This window comes from Typopeltis vanoorti, chromosome 3 (assembly GCF_054136105.1).
Source record: "Typopeltis vanoorti isolate ZY-2024b chromosome 3, IOZ_Tvanoo_1.0, whole genome shotgun sequence".
NCBI lineage: Eukaryota > Metazoa > Arthropoda > Arachnida > Uropygi > Thelyphonidae > Typopeltis > Typopeltis vanoorti.
In genome coordinates this window covers 119726655-119745699 of record NC_143551.1, presented here as the reverse complement: position 1 = coordinate 119745699, position 19045 = coordinate 119726655, and the positions used below count along the sequence as shown (strand labels likewise).

Genomic DNA, 19045 nt, shown 5'->3' with positions numbered 1-19045 from the left:
TAAAGTAGATAAGATTTAGTAAATTATGGCATCTCTGCCAAATGGATGATCAAATCTTAATGAATGAAACTTTCTCAAATGTTAGTACCATATACTGACAAACAACATATATTCTGAACAAAACCTTGCCTTTGATAAATAATAAATACTTATGATAACAAAAATGCTGCTACTGCTAACAGTAACAGCAAATGATACAGTCATGATATACTGAGATCCAATAGTAAGGACCAAAGAAATAACATGGTCCTTACTGTTTATAGTGCAAAGTTTGCTATTGTAATTTACACACACACACACACACACACACACACACACACACACACACACACACACACACACACACACACACACACACACACACACACACACACACACACACACATTTATAAAATTAAAATTTAGCTGACTAGAACCCGAGAAAATATAACAAAAAACTTTAATAAATCATGACTAGTTTCATCGGTGTTCTGACTTCTTCAGGTGACTAAGAAATAACATAAGACTTATAAAAATAACAAGGTAAAAAACATGGACTTTCCAGCTTAATAAAAAGAAACAGAATAGTAACAGTCATATTTGAATAGGTGACCACGTGCTACTGTTGGCATGAGTTGAATGTGTGTGTGTGACAACTAATTTTAGAGCACCAGTATTGGATTACTGCGCTATGAGAATCAGGCAAATTGTAGCTTAGATTGTTGTTGTTCAAGTGTGAAGGGTCCAGAACTATTTCTTTTGATTCTATAATTCGTCTTTCAAATTCATCAAGGATGAATTTGAAAGACGAATTATAGAATCAAAAGTTCTCTTGCTAGATGCATAATCCAGAATGGGTACTGTGTTTCATCTTTTATTAAGGCTCTATTTTAAAGTTGCAATTCTTTTGACAATACTTTTTATTTTAATTGTGTTGCTCAAAGTTTTAATTTCTTTCTGTCATCTCTGACTGGGATCTATACGCAAATTTTAATTTCAGTATTTAGAGATTAACTAATCTCCATGAAATGAGACTAATTCAAGTTGAGAGATAGATATTCAACATGAATATAATATTATTATGTTATATTATTATGTCTAGAACAATAATTATTATTATTATTATTATTATTATTATTATTTGAGACCTCCAGGGAGTCAACAACTCATCGAGGGAGGCTGTAAATCACTCAAATCAGATGTCATACCTTCCCTTAAATTCATTCACACTAGATGCACTCACTATCTCTAAAGGTAAACTATTCCACTCATTCACTGATCTCTGGGAGAAAAACTTAGCTCTTATCCCTTTCTTGACTGCAAATAAATTTAACTTCCATAGATGTCGCCATGTTCTCTCCCCATCTTCTATATAGCAAAAAATTATATGTATAACACATTCAAAATCACCCATTCAAAAGTTTATAGACCTCTATTATATAATCCCTCTTTCTCCTGTTACACAGTCTGCAATCCACATACTCACAATTTCCTCGCAATCTAAATCCCATAATCCAGATATAATCTTTGTAATTCTTCTTTGCACCCATTCCACGGCTTCTTTATTCCCTTGGAACCCAGGAGACCAAATCTGTGCACAGTAATCGAGGTGTGATCTTATCAAAGCCTTATAAAGAGGCAAAATGACTTTCTTATCCTTATATGTCAAGGTTCACTTCAGCATCGCAATTATCCTCTGAGTTGTATTTGCAACTTTTGCTATGTGACCTTTGAGCTTTAAATTCCTATCCACCAATATGCCAAGATCCATTGCCTCTTCAGTTTCTTGTAGCATAACCCCGCTAATATAACATGCTGCTGGAACTGTAATCATGCCAAAGTGCATAACTTTACACTTACTTACATTAAACTGACAGTCATTTTCGTTTGCCCAAATTTCCAGTCTATTCAAATCATTTTGTAATTGCTGAATATTAGTAGCATCTCTGATTGCCCTGCCTATCTTTGCATCATCGGCAAACAATTGCACATCTGATGTTAGATCCTGCCTGATGTCATTAATGTATAGATTGAACAATAATGGCCCAAGGACTGAACTTGATGTATGCCATTGGTCATCTTAAATCTGGCAGATTCACACCCACTGTATACCACTTTTTGATATCTCTCTGTCAACCATCTCCTGATCCGAGTCAAGAGTTTATATTCCAATTCCATATTCTCCAGTTCATGCAACAGCCTTTCGTGTGGTATCCTCAAATGCCTTAGCAAAATCCAACATTATAATAGTGTATCCATTCCCTTTATCCAACTCGGCCATAACATAAAATAGGAGCAAATTGCTAAAACATGACCTTCCTTTAGTACTACATGCTGTTCCTTGCAGAATATAGCATGTTTGTCTACCCATTTCTGTATGTGAGTTCTTACCAACTTCTCTAAAATCTTCACTACCACACCAGAGATACTGATAGACTTGTGATTAGACACATCAGTTTTGACCACCCTTGTGCAATGGAACTATCATACATTCCTTCCATTCCTGTGGTATCATTCCTGAGCTGAGACTCCAGATATACAAACATGTGAAAGGCATAGCGAATTTAGTTGAATATTTCTTTAGCAAACGGGCTGATATTCCATCTGTCCCTATTGACAAATTCTTATCCAGGTTATGCAACAGCTCTTCAGCTTCATGATCCTCTAACTCTTCATCCTGCTTAGCAGTAGCACCGTGCATCATGTTACTTACATAAACCTGGTTGATATATCTTAGCAAAGTGAGCACTCATTAACTGAATAACCTCATTAGCTTCCGACACTCGAGTACCATCTGCATTCAATAAAGTTATTCTTCCTCATTCATTCTTTCTTTTACTTGCGATAAAATTCTAAAAATTACAATAAAATTCTTTCAGATTGCCTTTAGCTTGTATGGACAATTTCTTTTCATACTGTGAAAAGTTGGCATCTGAGATTGCTGTTCTGAAAAAAAAAGTCAGCGTGTCCCAGGGAGGATGGTAGCAGGGGTGCTCTCTTGTGGAAATGGGTACTTGGGAGAAGGGGGGACGGCATCAGGTAACACTTACCCCACAGGAGTCTAGATAGGATAATGCTGGGTATAGAAACAATGGCATTTATATGCTATATACTAATGCCAGGAGTATCCGGAATAAGGGAGAGGAATTGGTGTCACAGATAGCATCAGCCGGCCAAAAATTATAGGGATCCCTGAGACGTGGTTGACAGAAGAGGATATAATAACAGGAATAGAAGTCGCTGGGAACAGCATTTTTTGGCAGGATAGGAAGGGAAAGCGTGGTGGTGGAGTACTGCTTATGATAAGTGATGACCTATGTCCTCTAAGAGTGGAGACGTTGGAAGGCAGTGACACTAATAATTTTGAAAGCATATGGTGTGAGGTAGAGGTGGGCAAGGCAGGATATTTAGTGGGGTGTTGCTACAAACCAAGGAGCACAGAGGGTGGGGACCAGGAGATGTTTAGACAGTTGAGCTCGCCAAGTGCAAGAAGAATGACTGTTATGAGAGATTTTAACTACAGCAGTATAAGTTGGGGAGAGAAGATGCATGTAGCAATAAGGGAATGGAATTCTAGAATTCTTGAGGGACAAATGATTTAGGCAACATGTAACAGAGGGAACAAGAGGTTCAAGAGTTTTGGATTTGGTTACAGCATCAGAGGAGTTGATAATAACTGAGATGACATCTCTCCCACCAGTTGGAGAGAGTGACCATATGGTTTTGACTTGGAAAATGAATAGACATGCAGGGGTATCAAAGAGACGGGAATGTATGTGGAAATATAAGGCAGGTGATTATAATAGTCTAAGACGTCAGCTTAGGGAAGTTTCATGGAAGGAGGAATTGGAAGGGCGGGATATCATTAGTGCGTGGGAAATTATGAAAGAATATTTGTTAGCAGCAATGCTAAGTTGTATACCATGAGTGAAAAAGAGGACACAATTTGGAGTAAAGTGGATGACAAACAATATTAAACAGGAATTGCATGCGAAAAAGAGGTGGAAGAGATATAAGGAGACAGGTGAAGAGAAGATGCATGAAGAATATAACACACCGGCCAGAAGAGTGACTAGTATGGTAAGGAAGACGAAACTGGAATATGAGAGGAGATTAGCCCTAAGATTCAAAGAAAATTCTAGGGAATTTTTTAGATATGTGGCCAGTAGGAGGAGAAATGGCTGTGGAAGAATGATATTGTAGGATAAAAATGGAAATAGAGTGAACGATGCAGAGGACATAGTAGAATTGTTCAATGAACAATTTATTGGAGTATTTCATCCTGGAGGATTCAGTTTTAATGCTACAGGGATTGGGCAGGTTCGAGGTTAGAGGTACAGGAGGAGAGTGTGTTTCAAATACTGAGTACTCTGGATGTCAGTAAAGCTGTGGGACTGGATGGTATTTCACCATGAGTTTTGAGAGAATGTGCTAGGGAACTGACAGTGCCTTTGACCTGGCTTTTCAATGAAAGGCTGGCTGCGGGAAAGGTGCCCATGGAATGTAAGGAATGTAAGATAGTGCCATTACATAAGGGTTGGAGCAGACTGGAAGTGTCTAATTATAGGCCAGTTTGTGTGTCATCAGTAGTTAGTAAAATCTTGGAGAAAGTATTGAAGGACTGTATACAGCATTGGACAGATGAGGGTAATGTTATCTGTGAGAATCAACATGGATTTGTGAAGGGGCGTTCTTGTTTTAGCAATATGCTAGCCTTTTATGATAAAGTTACAAGAGCATTAGATGAGGGAAAGGCATATACTGCTTTTTTTAAACTTAGCAAAGGTATTTGACAGGATGCCACATGATAAGCTGATATTTAAGTTGCAGCACATGGGTCTCTGAATGTCAGATTGGTCAACTGGATTGAGGATTGGCTGTCTGATAGGTATCAGAGAGTTGTGTATGGTAGAGTACTTTCAAGGAAGCAGAGGGTTACAAATGGGGGTGCTACAGTGCTCAGTACTGGGACCTATATCGTTTAACCTTTATATCAATGACACTGTCAGTGGATTGCAAGGGGATATTCAGTTGTTTGCAGATGATGCGAAGCTGGGAAGGATTATTAGTAATAGTGCAGATGTGGCAGCCCTGCAAGAGGATTTGAATAAGCTAGATAGATGATCAAATGAATGGGGGTGTCGGTTTAATGCAGCAAAATGTAAGGTCTTGGGGTTTGGGAAACATTGATGGGACACTGCACTCTATGGGAGGAGTTATACTGGAAGAAGTAGGAGAGACAAGAGATCTGGGGTTGATGATTGATAGAAACCTCAAATTTAGGGGACATATTGCAAAGGTGGTGAAGGTAACACAGAGGATTGCTGCAATAATGAGAAGGACACTGACCTGCAGAGATAAAATGGTTATCATTCTGTTGTATAAGACTCTCTGATCAGACCACACTTTGACTATTGTTCTCAGATTTGGTCCCCACGATTTGAAGAGGATAAATTAACTGTGGGAAGGGGGTACAAAGGTGGATAACAAAAATGGTGTCGGGACTATACAATGTTAGTTATGAGGATCAACTGATCGAGTGTGGACTGGAGAGTTTGGTGGATAAAAGAAGGAGAGGTGATATGATTGAGACTTTTAAACTGTTGAGAGGTGGTTACAGGGTTGACACCGGGGAGTTCTTTTGCTTGGTTGAACAGCAGGAAGGAGTGATGACAAGAGGCCATCCCTGGAAGTTACGAAAGGAAACTGTGAGCAAGAGGGTGAGGAGTGGTTTCTTTGCATGGAGGGTGGTTGAACCATGGAATGCATTGCCTGATGGAGTGGTGAGAGCGAGAACGGTCAATGAGTTTAAGGAGTAGCATGATAGGCTTTGTGTTTCTTAGGAAGGACCCCCCCACGAAGAGTCTTTTGACTCCATGGAGGCCTGAATAATAATAATAATAATAACTTTCCTCACAATACTCATTACTTTTCTGGCTGAGCTTTATATATTTCATAACATAAGTTTCTGGACATATCTCATATGAAGAAAATAAGCAGGTACCAATTAGGCAAGTGAGTGTGAATGAACAAAAAATATTGAAGATAGTACAGGAGAGGGTAACAAATTAGAACCGAATAGTTAATATAAAGGAGAAAAGCAGTGGTGGGCCTAGAGGAGACTGCCCCTTCACATACACTAATATCAGATGCATTCAGAATGAGGAGGACAAGGACATTATGTCAATGTTAGCTTCTAGCAAAAATTATTGGCATTTATGAGACATGGCTGATGGAAGATAATATAGTTAGTGAGATAAAATATGAAGGGATGTAATATTTTCAGGGAGAAGAGAGAGAGAGAAATGAACAGGTGATGGGTATTGATGATGATAGTAGCTGAACTGCAGCCAAAAAAAAAGCACAGAAGTTCAACAGGAGATCAGTGAAAGCAGGGCAGGTAATTTGAGGCCATCTAGTGTAAAATAGTCTAACAAGATAAAATACAATACATTCAATGAGTGGGCAGTGAGTAATTATTATTGGGGACTCCAACTATGGAAACATAGACTGGAAGGAGGAAAGGACACAGAGGTGGAAGGAAAATTGAATGCATGAAATTATTAAGGAATTGTTAGCTGAGATCGAGTAATTGCGTCAGAGGAATTGTCTATAACTAAGGTGACAATTTTGCCATCTTTCTAACTGGTGAGAGTGACCATATGGTCTTGACTTATGAGGCAGTCATGGCATAAGGCAACGTTTTTCAAACTTTCAGTACTCATATAGTTCTTTTAAAATTTTAGTAACACTGGCATCCCTCTTCTGAGGGAAAAGATTTTGGGAGAAGTTATAATATTTCATTCAAACATGAATATTTATACAAGTATTTATTTTTTAAAATTCATATTATGATAAATTAATGGCACACACACTCATGACTCTCACTGTAAATATGCTTAAGCTTAAGCTGGCCTGGTTGGCCGAGTGGTTAGCATATCCGCTCTCCAGCCAAAAGGCTGCGGGTTCAAATCTCGCCATGGGCATGGATGTTTGTGATTGTCTGTGAAAATACTGGTGGTGGTCGACGATAGATGGTGTTGGTGTAGATGATGAAGGCAACCCAACACAGTTGTGGTTGGTGGATTGAGTGGTGGAGACAGAGAGTTGTAGAGTAGGTGTCCTCCCTCGATGAGTCTTTGGACTCCCTGGAGGTGTCATGTATTAATTAAAATATTAATAATAATGATTGATCCTGATGCATCAATGTGTTCTTTTTCACACTTACCACAAATATTTTCATTTCCTGCACTATTTTCTATTGGGTATTTCAAACCCCATTTTTAACCTGTGATCATATGAAAGTGTTTACACAATACCAAGAGATATATGTTAATATTGCATATTATGAGCTAGGGAATTGGCAATAATTAAACCAGATTGCTTAGAAAATGAGAAGAAGGAATTGGAAAAGAAGGGGGAAAATCCAGGAACTGGTGGATAGAAATGAGATAACATATGGAAGACAGCATGATGATTTTGTGAAAGGTAGGTCATGCATCAGTTACTCACTCCAATTCAAGAGAAATGGATGAAGACAATTGCTACATGGTTACAGTTATTATAAGGTTTAAAGGAATAAATACAGCACATATAAATTATTATATACATATTTAATCAAATCCTATATTTCATCTCAGTCACTGAGGCATCATTAGAGAAACTATTAAAATTGCAAAAACACAGACAAAATTGCACAAAACGAAAGTGGAAAGTGGAAAGTGGAAATTAAATTAAAAAAAGTGGAAATTAAATAATAAAGTAACCCGTAAAAACCATGGTGATATCTTTAATTAGCAAAAGGACAGATATTTCGTACTAAAATTAATAGTACATCTTCAGTGTCTGTAACATTAATAGGATACAGGCAAAACGTTTGGTAGATCACCTATTAAAATACAATTGTTACCGCATGCTAGGAAATAATAGAAATAACAAATTTAATCTATAACGATAAATGTTTTTTACATAAGATAAAAGTCTCCCAGATCTTTGAGAGAGAGACATACAGTCATTTCTATTTAAATTCAGTTGGTGTAAGATAGTTTCACAACTTTCTTTGAATAAGCGTTCATATTTGAATCTGCATCTATGGAGAACAACTGCTTTATCCCACTGAACACTATGAGTAGAGTCAATACTGTTCTGCACCAGACCAGACTTCGAAGGTTTGTTATAATTAATATAATATTGATGTTCTTTTATTCTTTTTTCCAAAGAATGGCCAGTTTGTCCAAAATAAGAGACATCGCATTCGCAAGGTATTTGGTAAAGCCAGCCAAAGATAGAGAAGACAGTTTATCCTTTGTAGAAGGAAATAAAGAAGAAATTTTGTTGATAGGAATATATGTTGGAATCAATTGATAAAATTTTTTCAGAATTCTACCTATAGGTTCTGAGATTCCTGGAATGTACAGAATAGGAACTCTGCAGACTGTTGAAAAAATTGTAGGAGTTGGAACATGAGTCAAGTATCTGTTGGATTTGATTGAAGTTGTAATCATTTTTTATTCCATTAACTTTTTAATGATGGAAAGTTCTGGTTGTAAGATTAATGGGGAAGAGCAAACTTTATGTGCTCTATGAATTAGAGATTTAAGAATGCCAAATTTTTGAGACATGTGGTGTGCAGACTTTTTGTGAATGTATCTGCAAGTAAATGTGGGTTTTTTGAAAGACGCTTGTAGATAAGGTACCAGAAGATGTTCTAGTAAGGAGGCTGTCCAAAAATGGTAAAGTACCAGAGTTTTCTTTTTTCCATAGTGAATTGGATGCATGGGTGAAGGCTATTTATCCGTTGTAGAAAGGTGGAAAGTTCATCTTCAGTGTGTGGCCAAACAGCAAAAACATCATCGACGTAATGGTACCAAAGAGATGGTTGAGGATGAATGGATGAGAACATAGTATCTTCAATTGTTTCAAATAGTAGTTTGCCAGAGGTGGAGACAGAGGGCTACCCATGGTGGTACCTTCAATTTGTTTGTAGATTTTGTTTTTCCAACTGAAATAACCTGAGTGGATGACATATTCGAATATCCTTGCGATATCTGGAGGGTAATCTTCATATAAAGAATTGACTGTGTTGGTTAATGGGATATTGGTGAACAGAGAAATGATCTCAAAACTGACTAATATTTCAGAAGCTGTAATTTTTATATCCTTGATTTTTTCAAGAAAAGCTGTTGAGTTTTTTATATAGGATCTGGAATGACCAGTGAGAGCACTTAAGGAACATGATAATACTTTTCCAATACGATAAATTGGAGAGTCAATGCAATTTAAGATAGGTCGTATAGGACAGCCTTCTTTATGGATTTTTGGGAGTCCATAAAGATGAGGAGTTCTTCCAAAGTAGGTGCGTATTTTATCCATGAAGTTAGGATCCCAACTTATAACCTCATCAAGTAATTTATTTAGCTGTTTAATTTGTGAATTAGTAGGATTACGTGTGATCTCTTGGTAGGTTGTGGTGTTCTCTAATAGGCTGGATACTTTTGTCTCACAGTCAGTCTTATTCATAATTACAATAGCTTTTCCTTTATCGGCCTTAGAAATGGATATTGTATTATCTTTTCTTAAAGAAGTTAGACCTTTAATTTCAGCATTTGATAAATTGCATGGAGGTAATTTGCTTTTGAATAACAAAGTTGTAACTTCAAAACATAGTTTGTTGGCATCTTCGTTAGGAAGTCCTGACAGATTGCGTTCTATATTATGTAAGAAATCAAGATAAGGAATGCTTGAAGGAATAACAGCAAAATCAAGGCCCTTTGCTAAAGCACTCAGCAGTGGATAATGGGCGATCGGAAATGTTTACAATCCATTTATTTGTAAACGTACTGTCAGAGGTAAGGTTTTTCTTTTGCTTGTTATATAAAGAGTTGTATTTTTGCATAAGATTTTGAAAATTTCTCTCATAAGACCAGGATAAGGATTGTTTTGATAAGTGAAGAACAATATCCAATAATTCTTCATTAAGAGCAGCTGAAATGTCTTCTTCAAGAACTGATATAGAATTGATATTAGAAGCTAATTCTTTTTTGGCAGTACGAAGTTGATTACAAATTAAGGAAAAACTTGTGCGTATATAAATAGAGTGAGTTCCAGGAGACAGGTTCTTCTAGATTTAAAGAATTGTTTCTTTAAATCTAGCGAAAGTGGGAATAACTTTAGTATCACGGCACTTTTTGCAGAAGGCAATCCGTGCTCGAAGCTTACCTTGTAGAATCAATAACTTTCCTAATTTTCCTGTTAGTTTAGTAAACTCTTCCTCGTGAAGGATGATGATTCTAATTTTTAGTGGAACCTGTGGCATAGTAATTAAATAATAAAGTAACACATAAAAACCCCAGTGATATCTTTAATTAATAAAAGGAAAGATATTTCGTACTAAAATTAATAGTACATTTTCAGTGTCTGTAACAGTAATAGGAATGGAATACAGGCAAAACGTTTGGTGGATCACCTATTAAAATACAATTGTTACCACATGCTAGGAAATAATAGAAATAACAAATTTAATCTATTAAGATAAATAGTTTTTTACATAAGATATATAATTTTTTTACATAATTTTTTACGTGTTACTATATATGAATGAAACGTATAAAAATGAGTAATTGCGTTAACCCACTGACATCTCTTGATTTATCTAACTGCAATGTAAAAATCATATTATCGTCTTGAAAAATATCTTGGTTGCTCAAATAATTGCCAAAAACAAGGAGCTACACACTATTGCCGAAACCACTATAAAGGAATCTTGCTGTGCTATTGTTCGAACAATGTTTGGGCCCAAATTTGAGATAGAAGTTAATAAAATCCCTCAAGACATGTCTGCTGACATTAAGCTGACATTCATACGAAATATCTTTCCTTTTATTAATTAAAGATATCACTGGGGTTTTTATGTGTTACTTTATTATTTAATTACTATGCCACAGGTTCCACTAAAAATTAGAATCATCATCCTTCACGAGGAAGAGTTTACTAAACTAACAGGAAAATTAGGAAAGTTATTGATTCTACAAGGTAAGCTTCGAGCACGGATTGCCTTCTGCAAAAAGTGCCGTGATACTAAAGTTATTCCCACTTTCGCTAGATTTAATTTAATTACTATGCCACAGGTTCCACTAAAAACATACTTGCAAATGAAAGTATGGTACTAAACAAATTAAAGAGCCATTTTACCTCAAAACACCCTGCTGTTTTGTCAGAAAAGCCAGTAGAATACTTTATTGAACTTTCAAAATCTATAAAGAAGCAGTCTACATCGTTCATCAAGAGAATGAAGACATCAGAGAAAGCTCAAGAGGTAAGTTACTTGGTTGCTCAAATAATTGCCAAAAACAAGGAGCTACACACTATTGCCGAAACCACTATAAAGGAATCTTGCTGTGCTATTGTTCGAACAATGTTTGGGCCCAAATTTGAGATAGAAGTTAATAAAATCCCTCAAGACATGTCTGCTGACATTAAGCTGCAAATAAAAGATATTTTTCAAGACGATAATATGATTTTTACATTGCAGTTAGATAAATCAAGAGATGTCAGTGGGTTAACGCAATTACTCATTTTTATACGTTTCATTCATACTAACAGAATTATTGAGCAATTCTTGTGTTGTCTAGAAATTCCAATGAAAACTAGAGGCACAGATATATTTAAAACAGTAGATTGCTTCACGAAGGAAAATAATTTGCTATGGTTAAATTGTGTAGGAATATGCACAGATGGGGCTCCTTCAATGGTTGGTTCAACAAAAGGTTGTCCACGTATTTAGCCTAGTGGCTATGCGCTTCGCAACCATATGCCTGGGGAAGGAGTGTCCTAGGTTCGATTCCCATCAATGACGTAAGGAGCTCAAGGATCTTCCTCAGCCATAGCCAAGTTAGCTGGTCTTGGGCGTGGACAGCCGGGTTTTTTCCGCCAGTTTATCTGGTGTTTTTCATCCTGTAAGGAGGTAAGCCGGTCCGAGGACACACATGGATTACAGTCAGGAATACTGACCCAGCCATAGGTCTGATTCGTCAGCTATGCCGGTTCCGGAGCCCGGATAAAATTTGGTGGGACTAGATGGTACTGTGAACTCCCATAAAAAGGGGGGGGGAATACTGTATCATTACACAGAATTTATTTATAACAAAAGGTTTCATACCTTTAGCAAAGAAAGAGAATGAAAATATTATAATTACTCATTGCTATTTACATCGCGAAGCACTAGTCGTGCAAACCACTGGCAATGAATTAAAAAAGGTTATGGACAAAGTTGTTCAAATGGTCAATTACATTAAAAGTAGACCTCTTAAATCAAGATTATTTGCTAAAATTTGTGAAGATATGGGGAAAAAATTTGAAAAACTTATACTACACCCAGAAGTTCGTTGGCTGTCAAGAGGTCGAGTGCTTTGTCGTGTATATGAATTGAGGGAAATGATGCTTAAACTTTAAAATCAACAAAATGAATTCTGTGATCTAATTCAAAACAAATTATGGTGCACAAAATTGGCATATCTTGCTGACATATTTGAACACTTGAATAAAATAAACACCAGTATGCAAGGAAAAGGAGAAAATATCTTAACAGCAGTGGATAAAATTTGTGCTATGAGAGACAAGATAGAAATTTGGAAAAGGAAAGTGAAAGAAGGAAATTTTGAAATGTTTTCCAAAACTGCAGACTGTGAACTAAAATGTGATATCAGCTCACTAATTGTTGACCATTTAACAATGTTCAGAGAGAAAATTCATCACTACTTCCCAAATATTGAAATACAAGACTATGATTGGATCAGAAATCCATTTTTTTCAACTGTAACGATTAACTTGTCACTTATTGAAGAAGAAGAATTAGCTGAAATAAAAAATGATCAAAGTCTGTTAATGATGTATGAAGAGGGTAATTTAGACAACTTTTGAATTCGTGTTTCAAAAATGCATCCAAACATAGGTAAAAAAGCATTAAAAATTCTTTTGCAGTTTTCCACTACATACATGTGTGAAATATCCTTTTCAACGATGGCAAACTTGAAGACATTGAAACGTAGAAGCTTAAGAATGCTTGATGATGAAATTCAAGTGTCTTTATCTACTATTCCACCAAATATTGAAAAGCTGTGTTCATCCCATGAAGCTCATATATCTCATTAAAATTCTATTATTATATATTTCTTTCTTTTCTTTCTATTTCTTATAACAATGATATTAATCTTGGAAATAAATATAAATATATTATATATTTTTATTTTGTATATTTTATTATATATAAAAATACAGTATGATAAAAAAAAACTCAACAAGAGAGATATGAAATCTGTTTCCCCTATATTAAATACATTGAAAAATTAAGAAGAGAGAATCATTTCAGCTCACTTGATGTGGTTTTTATTCGATCATACTGTATTATATATTTTTAATAAAAACGAAAGGTTTTCATGAGGTTGTGTCATGAAACAAGCTTAACCTCTGGTTCGCTAATAGACTGTGTCTTTCCCTCAAGAGTATAGTCTAACTATATCATGCAACCTTTAAAGGAGTTATATGATATTTAATCTTATCAAATATCAAAAGGAGTTGCTTGTTATTGTAATGATGGGATCAGTTTTAAAAGGAGTAAGTGATTAATCACTTACTATAAATAGTGAATTTTTATTAACCTGGTATCGGATGAACAGGAAAAGAATTTTAAATAAACCTTCTAAAAGTTATACAAAATATAATTGTAAAAGCATATACTTTAACTACATCTGATCTGACCACATGACCCATGAGAGGCACATCAGACTGAATTACTGTGACACAAAATTATGCCTGTCTAAAAAGTGTGTCACCAACATGAAAAGTTTGGAAAGCACTGTTCGAAGTAGTTGTTTGCAGATCTCCCAGTTTGATATCACACTATGATAAATTTAAGAACAAGGAACCCTGTGAACATCTGGAACAGAGAAAGGAAGTCGAGGATCCTTTGGAGAGGGTATTAGGACAGCCAGCTTCAGATGAGGTTTGAAAGCAGTGCTTATTCTTTTCCAGAGTTCTGGCTATTTTGTCCAAGGTGTCCCAGATATAAGGAACAATCATGGCATTACTACAGTCAGCTTGTTGAGGAACAATTAATTTCTTGATATTTTTGACATTGTAACATTAGACAAGAAGGTCTGGCAAATAAAGGGAGTTCAGCAGTAAGGTTTGCCAACAGTGCGTGCGTGCACACACACACACACACACACACACACACACACACACACACACACACACACACACACACACACACACACACACACACACACACACACACACACAGAGGACACCCCCCCTCAGGACTTTAGGTATTTCAGTCTAATCTTTTCCACTTATTGTTTTTTGCAACTTTAATATTGTTCCCAGATTATGTCTCAGTAAATGAGACAAAATATAGGATTGATTAAGTGTGTGTTTAATTATTTATTTATGCTGTATTTATTCCATTAAACCTGATAATGAGTTCACCAGCACATAAGTCTACATAGTTAACATGCTTGTGGTGCTGGATGCTGCATGGTCAGCTAGACCTGGTTGACTAAGAATTTGAGGACAAGGATTCCACATGGAATTTTATTATGTAAATTGCAATAATGGGACTGAATGTGAAGCTAGTGATATGGATGAGAGGGTGGGCAATGGAGAGATATCAGACAGTGGATTATTTAGGAGCAGAGTCCAGGAGAAGGCTTATGACTACAGGCATGCCACAGAACTTTGTATTTAGGCCACTGCTATTTACTTTGTATATTAATGATGTGAGGGCAATATTCAGTTGCTAGTTGATGCTGCAAAACTAGGGGAAGCAGTAGTTAATAAAGATGATATAGAGATTTTGCAGGATGATCTGGCAGGAAGTGCCTCCATAGCATAATTGGAAGAACAATGTGCATTGCACCCTTAGAAAAGGCCTAAGTTCAATTCTTGTCAAGATGGGAGGAATCGTTATATGGTTGCTGTTTTTTTAATTGAAGGTGAGTTAGCCAATCTCATACGGAGGTAGCAGGCCTTTTTTCTCTCTCCTGGAAACTTCAGTTTTTTCATCCAGTGAACAGACAAATCAGCATTCAGAAGGCATGCAATTTACAGAAAAAAAATACTAGAATACTAGTGGTGGGGAGTAGATGGCATTGGTGGAGATGGAGAATTGTAGAGGAGGCGTCCTCCCTCAATGAGTCTTTGGATTCCTTGGAGGTGTCACGAAATAATAATAATAATATAATAATTAAAGCATGCAATCAGTGTGAGTAGGGCAAAAGGTCAGTGTCTCATATGTTGACTTTAGTTCTAGACTGAACTCATGTTGGAGGCTTAATGGAGTAAAACAGCATTGGGAAAGGATTAAAACAGATGTTTAATTCCTTTCAATATTCTATAACTGTCCATCTCCACCACTTCATCCACCAACTACACTGAACCCATTACTACCATCATCATCATCATCATATACAGTGGTGTACTTAGATTTTGCAAATGTTTTTGAGAGACTGCCACATGACAAGCTCTTAAATAAATTAAAACAGATGGGACTGGATAAGAGACTTCAGAGTTGGATTAGTGACTGGCTGTCAAATAGGTATTATCAGAAAGTTGTATATGGGGTGCAGTATCCCAAAAGAGAAAGGTCACTAGTGGTGTGCTGCAGGGGTCAGTTTTGGGACCATTGTTGTTTAATTTGTATGTTCATGATATTGGGATAAGTTTAACTAGTGATATGCAGCTGTTTGCAGATGATGCAAAACTGGGGAGAGTAATTCAGAATCAAGCAGATGTTATGGTCTTACAACAGTACTTGAATAGATTTCATGGATGGAGAGGTAAGTGGAACGGTCAGTTCAATGTCGCAAAGCATAAAGTTTTGAGATTTGGTAAGCAATGATGGAACCCACTTGGTGCAGAAATTTTAACAGAAGTAGAGGAGATGAGAAATCTAGGAGTGATGGTGGACAAGGTTGTGAAGACATGTGAGAAGATATGTCGGAAAGGGTCCAGATAAGATTCACAAAGGTGATCAGTGGTCTCTGGAATGTGGAGTACAAGGAACAGATTGAGAGAATGTAAGTTGCAGAGCCTTGTGAATAGGAGGAAGGGGAGGGATATGATTGAGACATATAAGTTAGTTAGGAGTTGTCATCAGGTTGACATTATATGAAGAGATTTTTCATATAATGGGAAAGGGGGGTTAGAATAAGAGGCCAGTGCTTGAAACTGTATAAGGAGGGTGTGAACAGAGGAGTGAGGAGTAGCTTCTTTGCATGGAGAGTGGTCAGTGAGTGAAATGCATTGCCTGAGTATGTTGTGGGTGTAGACACACTGAATTAGTTTAAAGCACAGTTGGATGATCATTGTGTGCAATAGTGTGTACCTCTCATGATGAGTCTCTGACTCCATGGAGGTCAAATATTAATAATAATAATTTGTTTTAGTCACAGAGACATCTTCAGGGAGTGCAAAATAAAACTGCAAATCATACACAAAACAAAATGAAACATGATAGACAAAAGATAGAGTGCTAGCTAGTTATGGTGTATATAGTGGAAGTTTAACACATCTGTATTTATTCATATTAGGTTGATTTTTGAGGGTAGATGCAGATTCTAAAAAAAAGTCTTTCACTTTTATACTTACTGCAATAGAGCATGGTGTTTTTTTTCCCCCATTTGATTTCAAGTGTAGTATCTAAAGCATGATCACAAGATCTGACTGTAGTCATGGCTGTTCAGACTGTTCTTTCAGTCTGTCCACAGTTAGGCCAACTTCCAGGAAAATGAGGAACTATATACACCAGAGTTCCTTGTTCCTTGCAGGTTCTCTGTACACAACATCCACTGAGAGAAGGTGTTGGTCCTTAGGAGAAGAAATAAGCGTTTCCTGTTTCAAGTGAGATTTGAAGTCAGTTCAGAAATTTTATTTTTTTAATAAAATATTACTTTTTATATTTATTTGCAGAGGTTGTGTTTTTTAAATTATTATTTTTTTTCCATTTGCAGGGATGCCATTTTTTTAATTAAAAAATACCACCTTTGCACTGCTCAAAACTGCTTACTCTTATATTTCCCTAAATTAGTGGAATTGGTTGCCCATGTCTGTTGAATGTGCCTTATTGGTAAATGAGTTCAAAGCAAAATATGAGAGATTGTGTGCATGTTGGTTAGTACATGGTGAAATATTATGAAATATTACAACCTTCCTCTATGTGGACTCCAAGGAGATGGTCATGCAATAATAACAATAAAAGTTATTTGTATTCTATACAAGATCCAAACTTAGGCTTTTTAATGAAAGGGCAAGATTACCAAATAAACTATGAAGGCTCTTGCATTAATAAAACACTGAATATAAATAGAATAACAAGAGTATGAAGATTGTGTTTTAATATGCTAGGGAAGGGGAAATAAAGTACTTACATCAGAGTATCAAATTAAAAATGTGCTGATTTACAAAGCTTTAATTATTAAAAAATTAAAAAATAAAAACTATTCAATATACAAGTTACGTTTTTATATTGAATTTACTGAATTAGATAACAAGGAAATTATTACCTCCTTCATGTGTATCGATTTTCAATGGAGAGCTCCAATCACCCCAGCCAGCTTTTGTAGATGCTCGAACCTAAAATATTGCATTATATTATTGAAAATAATAATTTGGTATCACTATTATTATTATACTGAAAAAACTTCCATTTCATTAATTAGAATAACAAAGCATAGAAACATAATTTTACATTATTAACAACATAAGAACAAAATATACAGTTGGGTGCTGCTATAGACCAGGTGATGGAATAGATGGTGAAGATTATGCATAAGCAAATAGAAGAAATGAGTGGAAGGAGGGTAATTATTATGGGAGATTTCAACTATGGTAACATTGATTGGAAGGAGGAGAGGACACACGTGAGGAAGGAAATGGATTTTATTCAATTATTAAGGGATAACTATCTGAGACAGCATGTAACTGAAAATACTAGGGGTGTGAGAGTGGTTGACCAAGTAATTGCATCTGAGAATTTGGCTGTAACGAATATGACCACGTTGCCACCAATTGGTGAGAGCGATCATAGGGTCTTGACTTCGGAGGTGGCTAAAGGTGTGGAATTTGCAATTAAGACAGGGTACATGTGGAATTCCGTGCTGCTAAGTATGACAAGCTTAGGAGATTGATTGGTAGAGTGCCATGGCATGTAAAACTGAAAGGGCTGGAAGTTGACAGTGCATGGGAGGCAGTTAAAAAGCGTTTGCATGAAGCAATGGCTGACTGTATACCTAGAGTCAGAATAATAAATCAAGTAGGAGCTAAATGGATGAATAACACCATTAAACTTGAGCTGCAAAAAAAGAAACAACTATGGAGGGAATTTAAGGAGAAAGGTGACAGGCAGACACATGAACAGTATAAAGCCCAGGCCAGAAAGGTAACGAGTATGGTAAGAAAAGCAAAAAGGATTACGAAAGAACATTGGCCATGCAGGCTAAAGACAATCCTAAACAGTTTTTTCGATATGTTGCAAGTAGAAGAAAAAATGTATATGGCAGAATGATTTTAAAGAATGCCGATGGTAGGGAGGTAACTGAATCAGTTGATACAGTTGAATTACTGAGCATATCAGGAATCGTTGTCAAGGTCTTGGAGAAACTAGTCAAGAGAAGAATACAGGATTGGATAAATGAAAATGGGATACTGTATGGGGAACAACATGGTTTTGTGAAGGGTAGATCAAGCACTTTGCAAGAGTATATCATACAGGTGGTGACATTGCAGAAATGAATGAACCAAAAGTTTATACAGAAATTGTGGTGAATGAGGTGGAGGTGAGTAGTCTATTACAAAACCTCAATGTCAATACATCTGTGGGATTGGATGGTATACCAGTTCATGTTGTACGTGAAGCGGCTAAAGAATTGTCAGTACCCTTGACCATTCCGTTTAATCTGATTCTCGGGTCTGGGTTAGTCCCGAGGGGGGTGGAAAGAGGGAAAAATAGTTCCACAGCATAAAGGAGGTTCCAAGACTGCTGTTGTAAATTACCAACCGATTAGCATATCAG

The 19045-nt window shown here is 36.3% G+C and overlaps 1 protein-coding gene across 1 annotated transcript in view; it reads right to left on the bottom strand.

Moving 5' to 3' along the window:
* LOC150108517 (receptor-type tyrosine-protein phosphatase mu-like) overlaps nt 1–19045 on the bottom strand; it is a 1155664-nt gene that overhangs the window by 514177 nt on the left and 622442 nt on the right. Inside the window, exon 23 of the mRNA XM_090415942.1 lies at nt 17538–17607. Within this exon, the coding sequence (XP_090272068.1) occupies nt 17538–17607 (70 nt within the window). The remainder of the gene's footprint in view (nt 1–17537; nt 17608–19045) is intronic.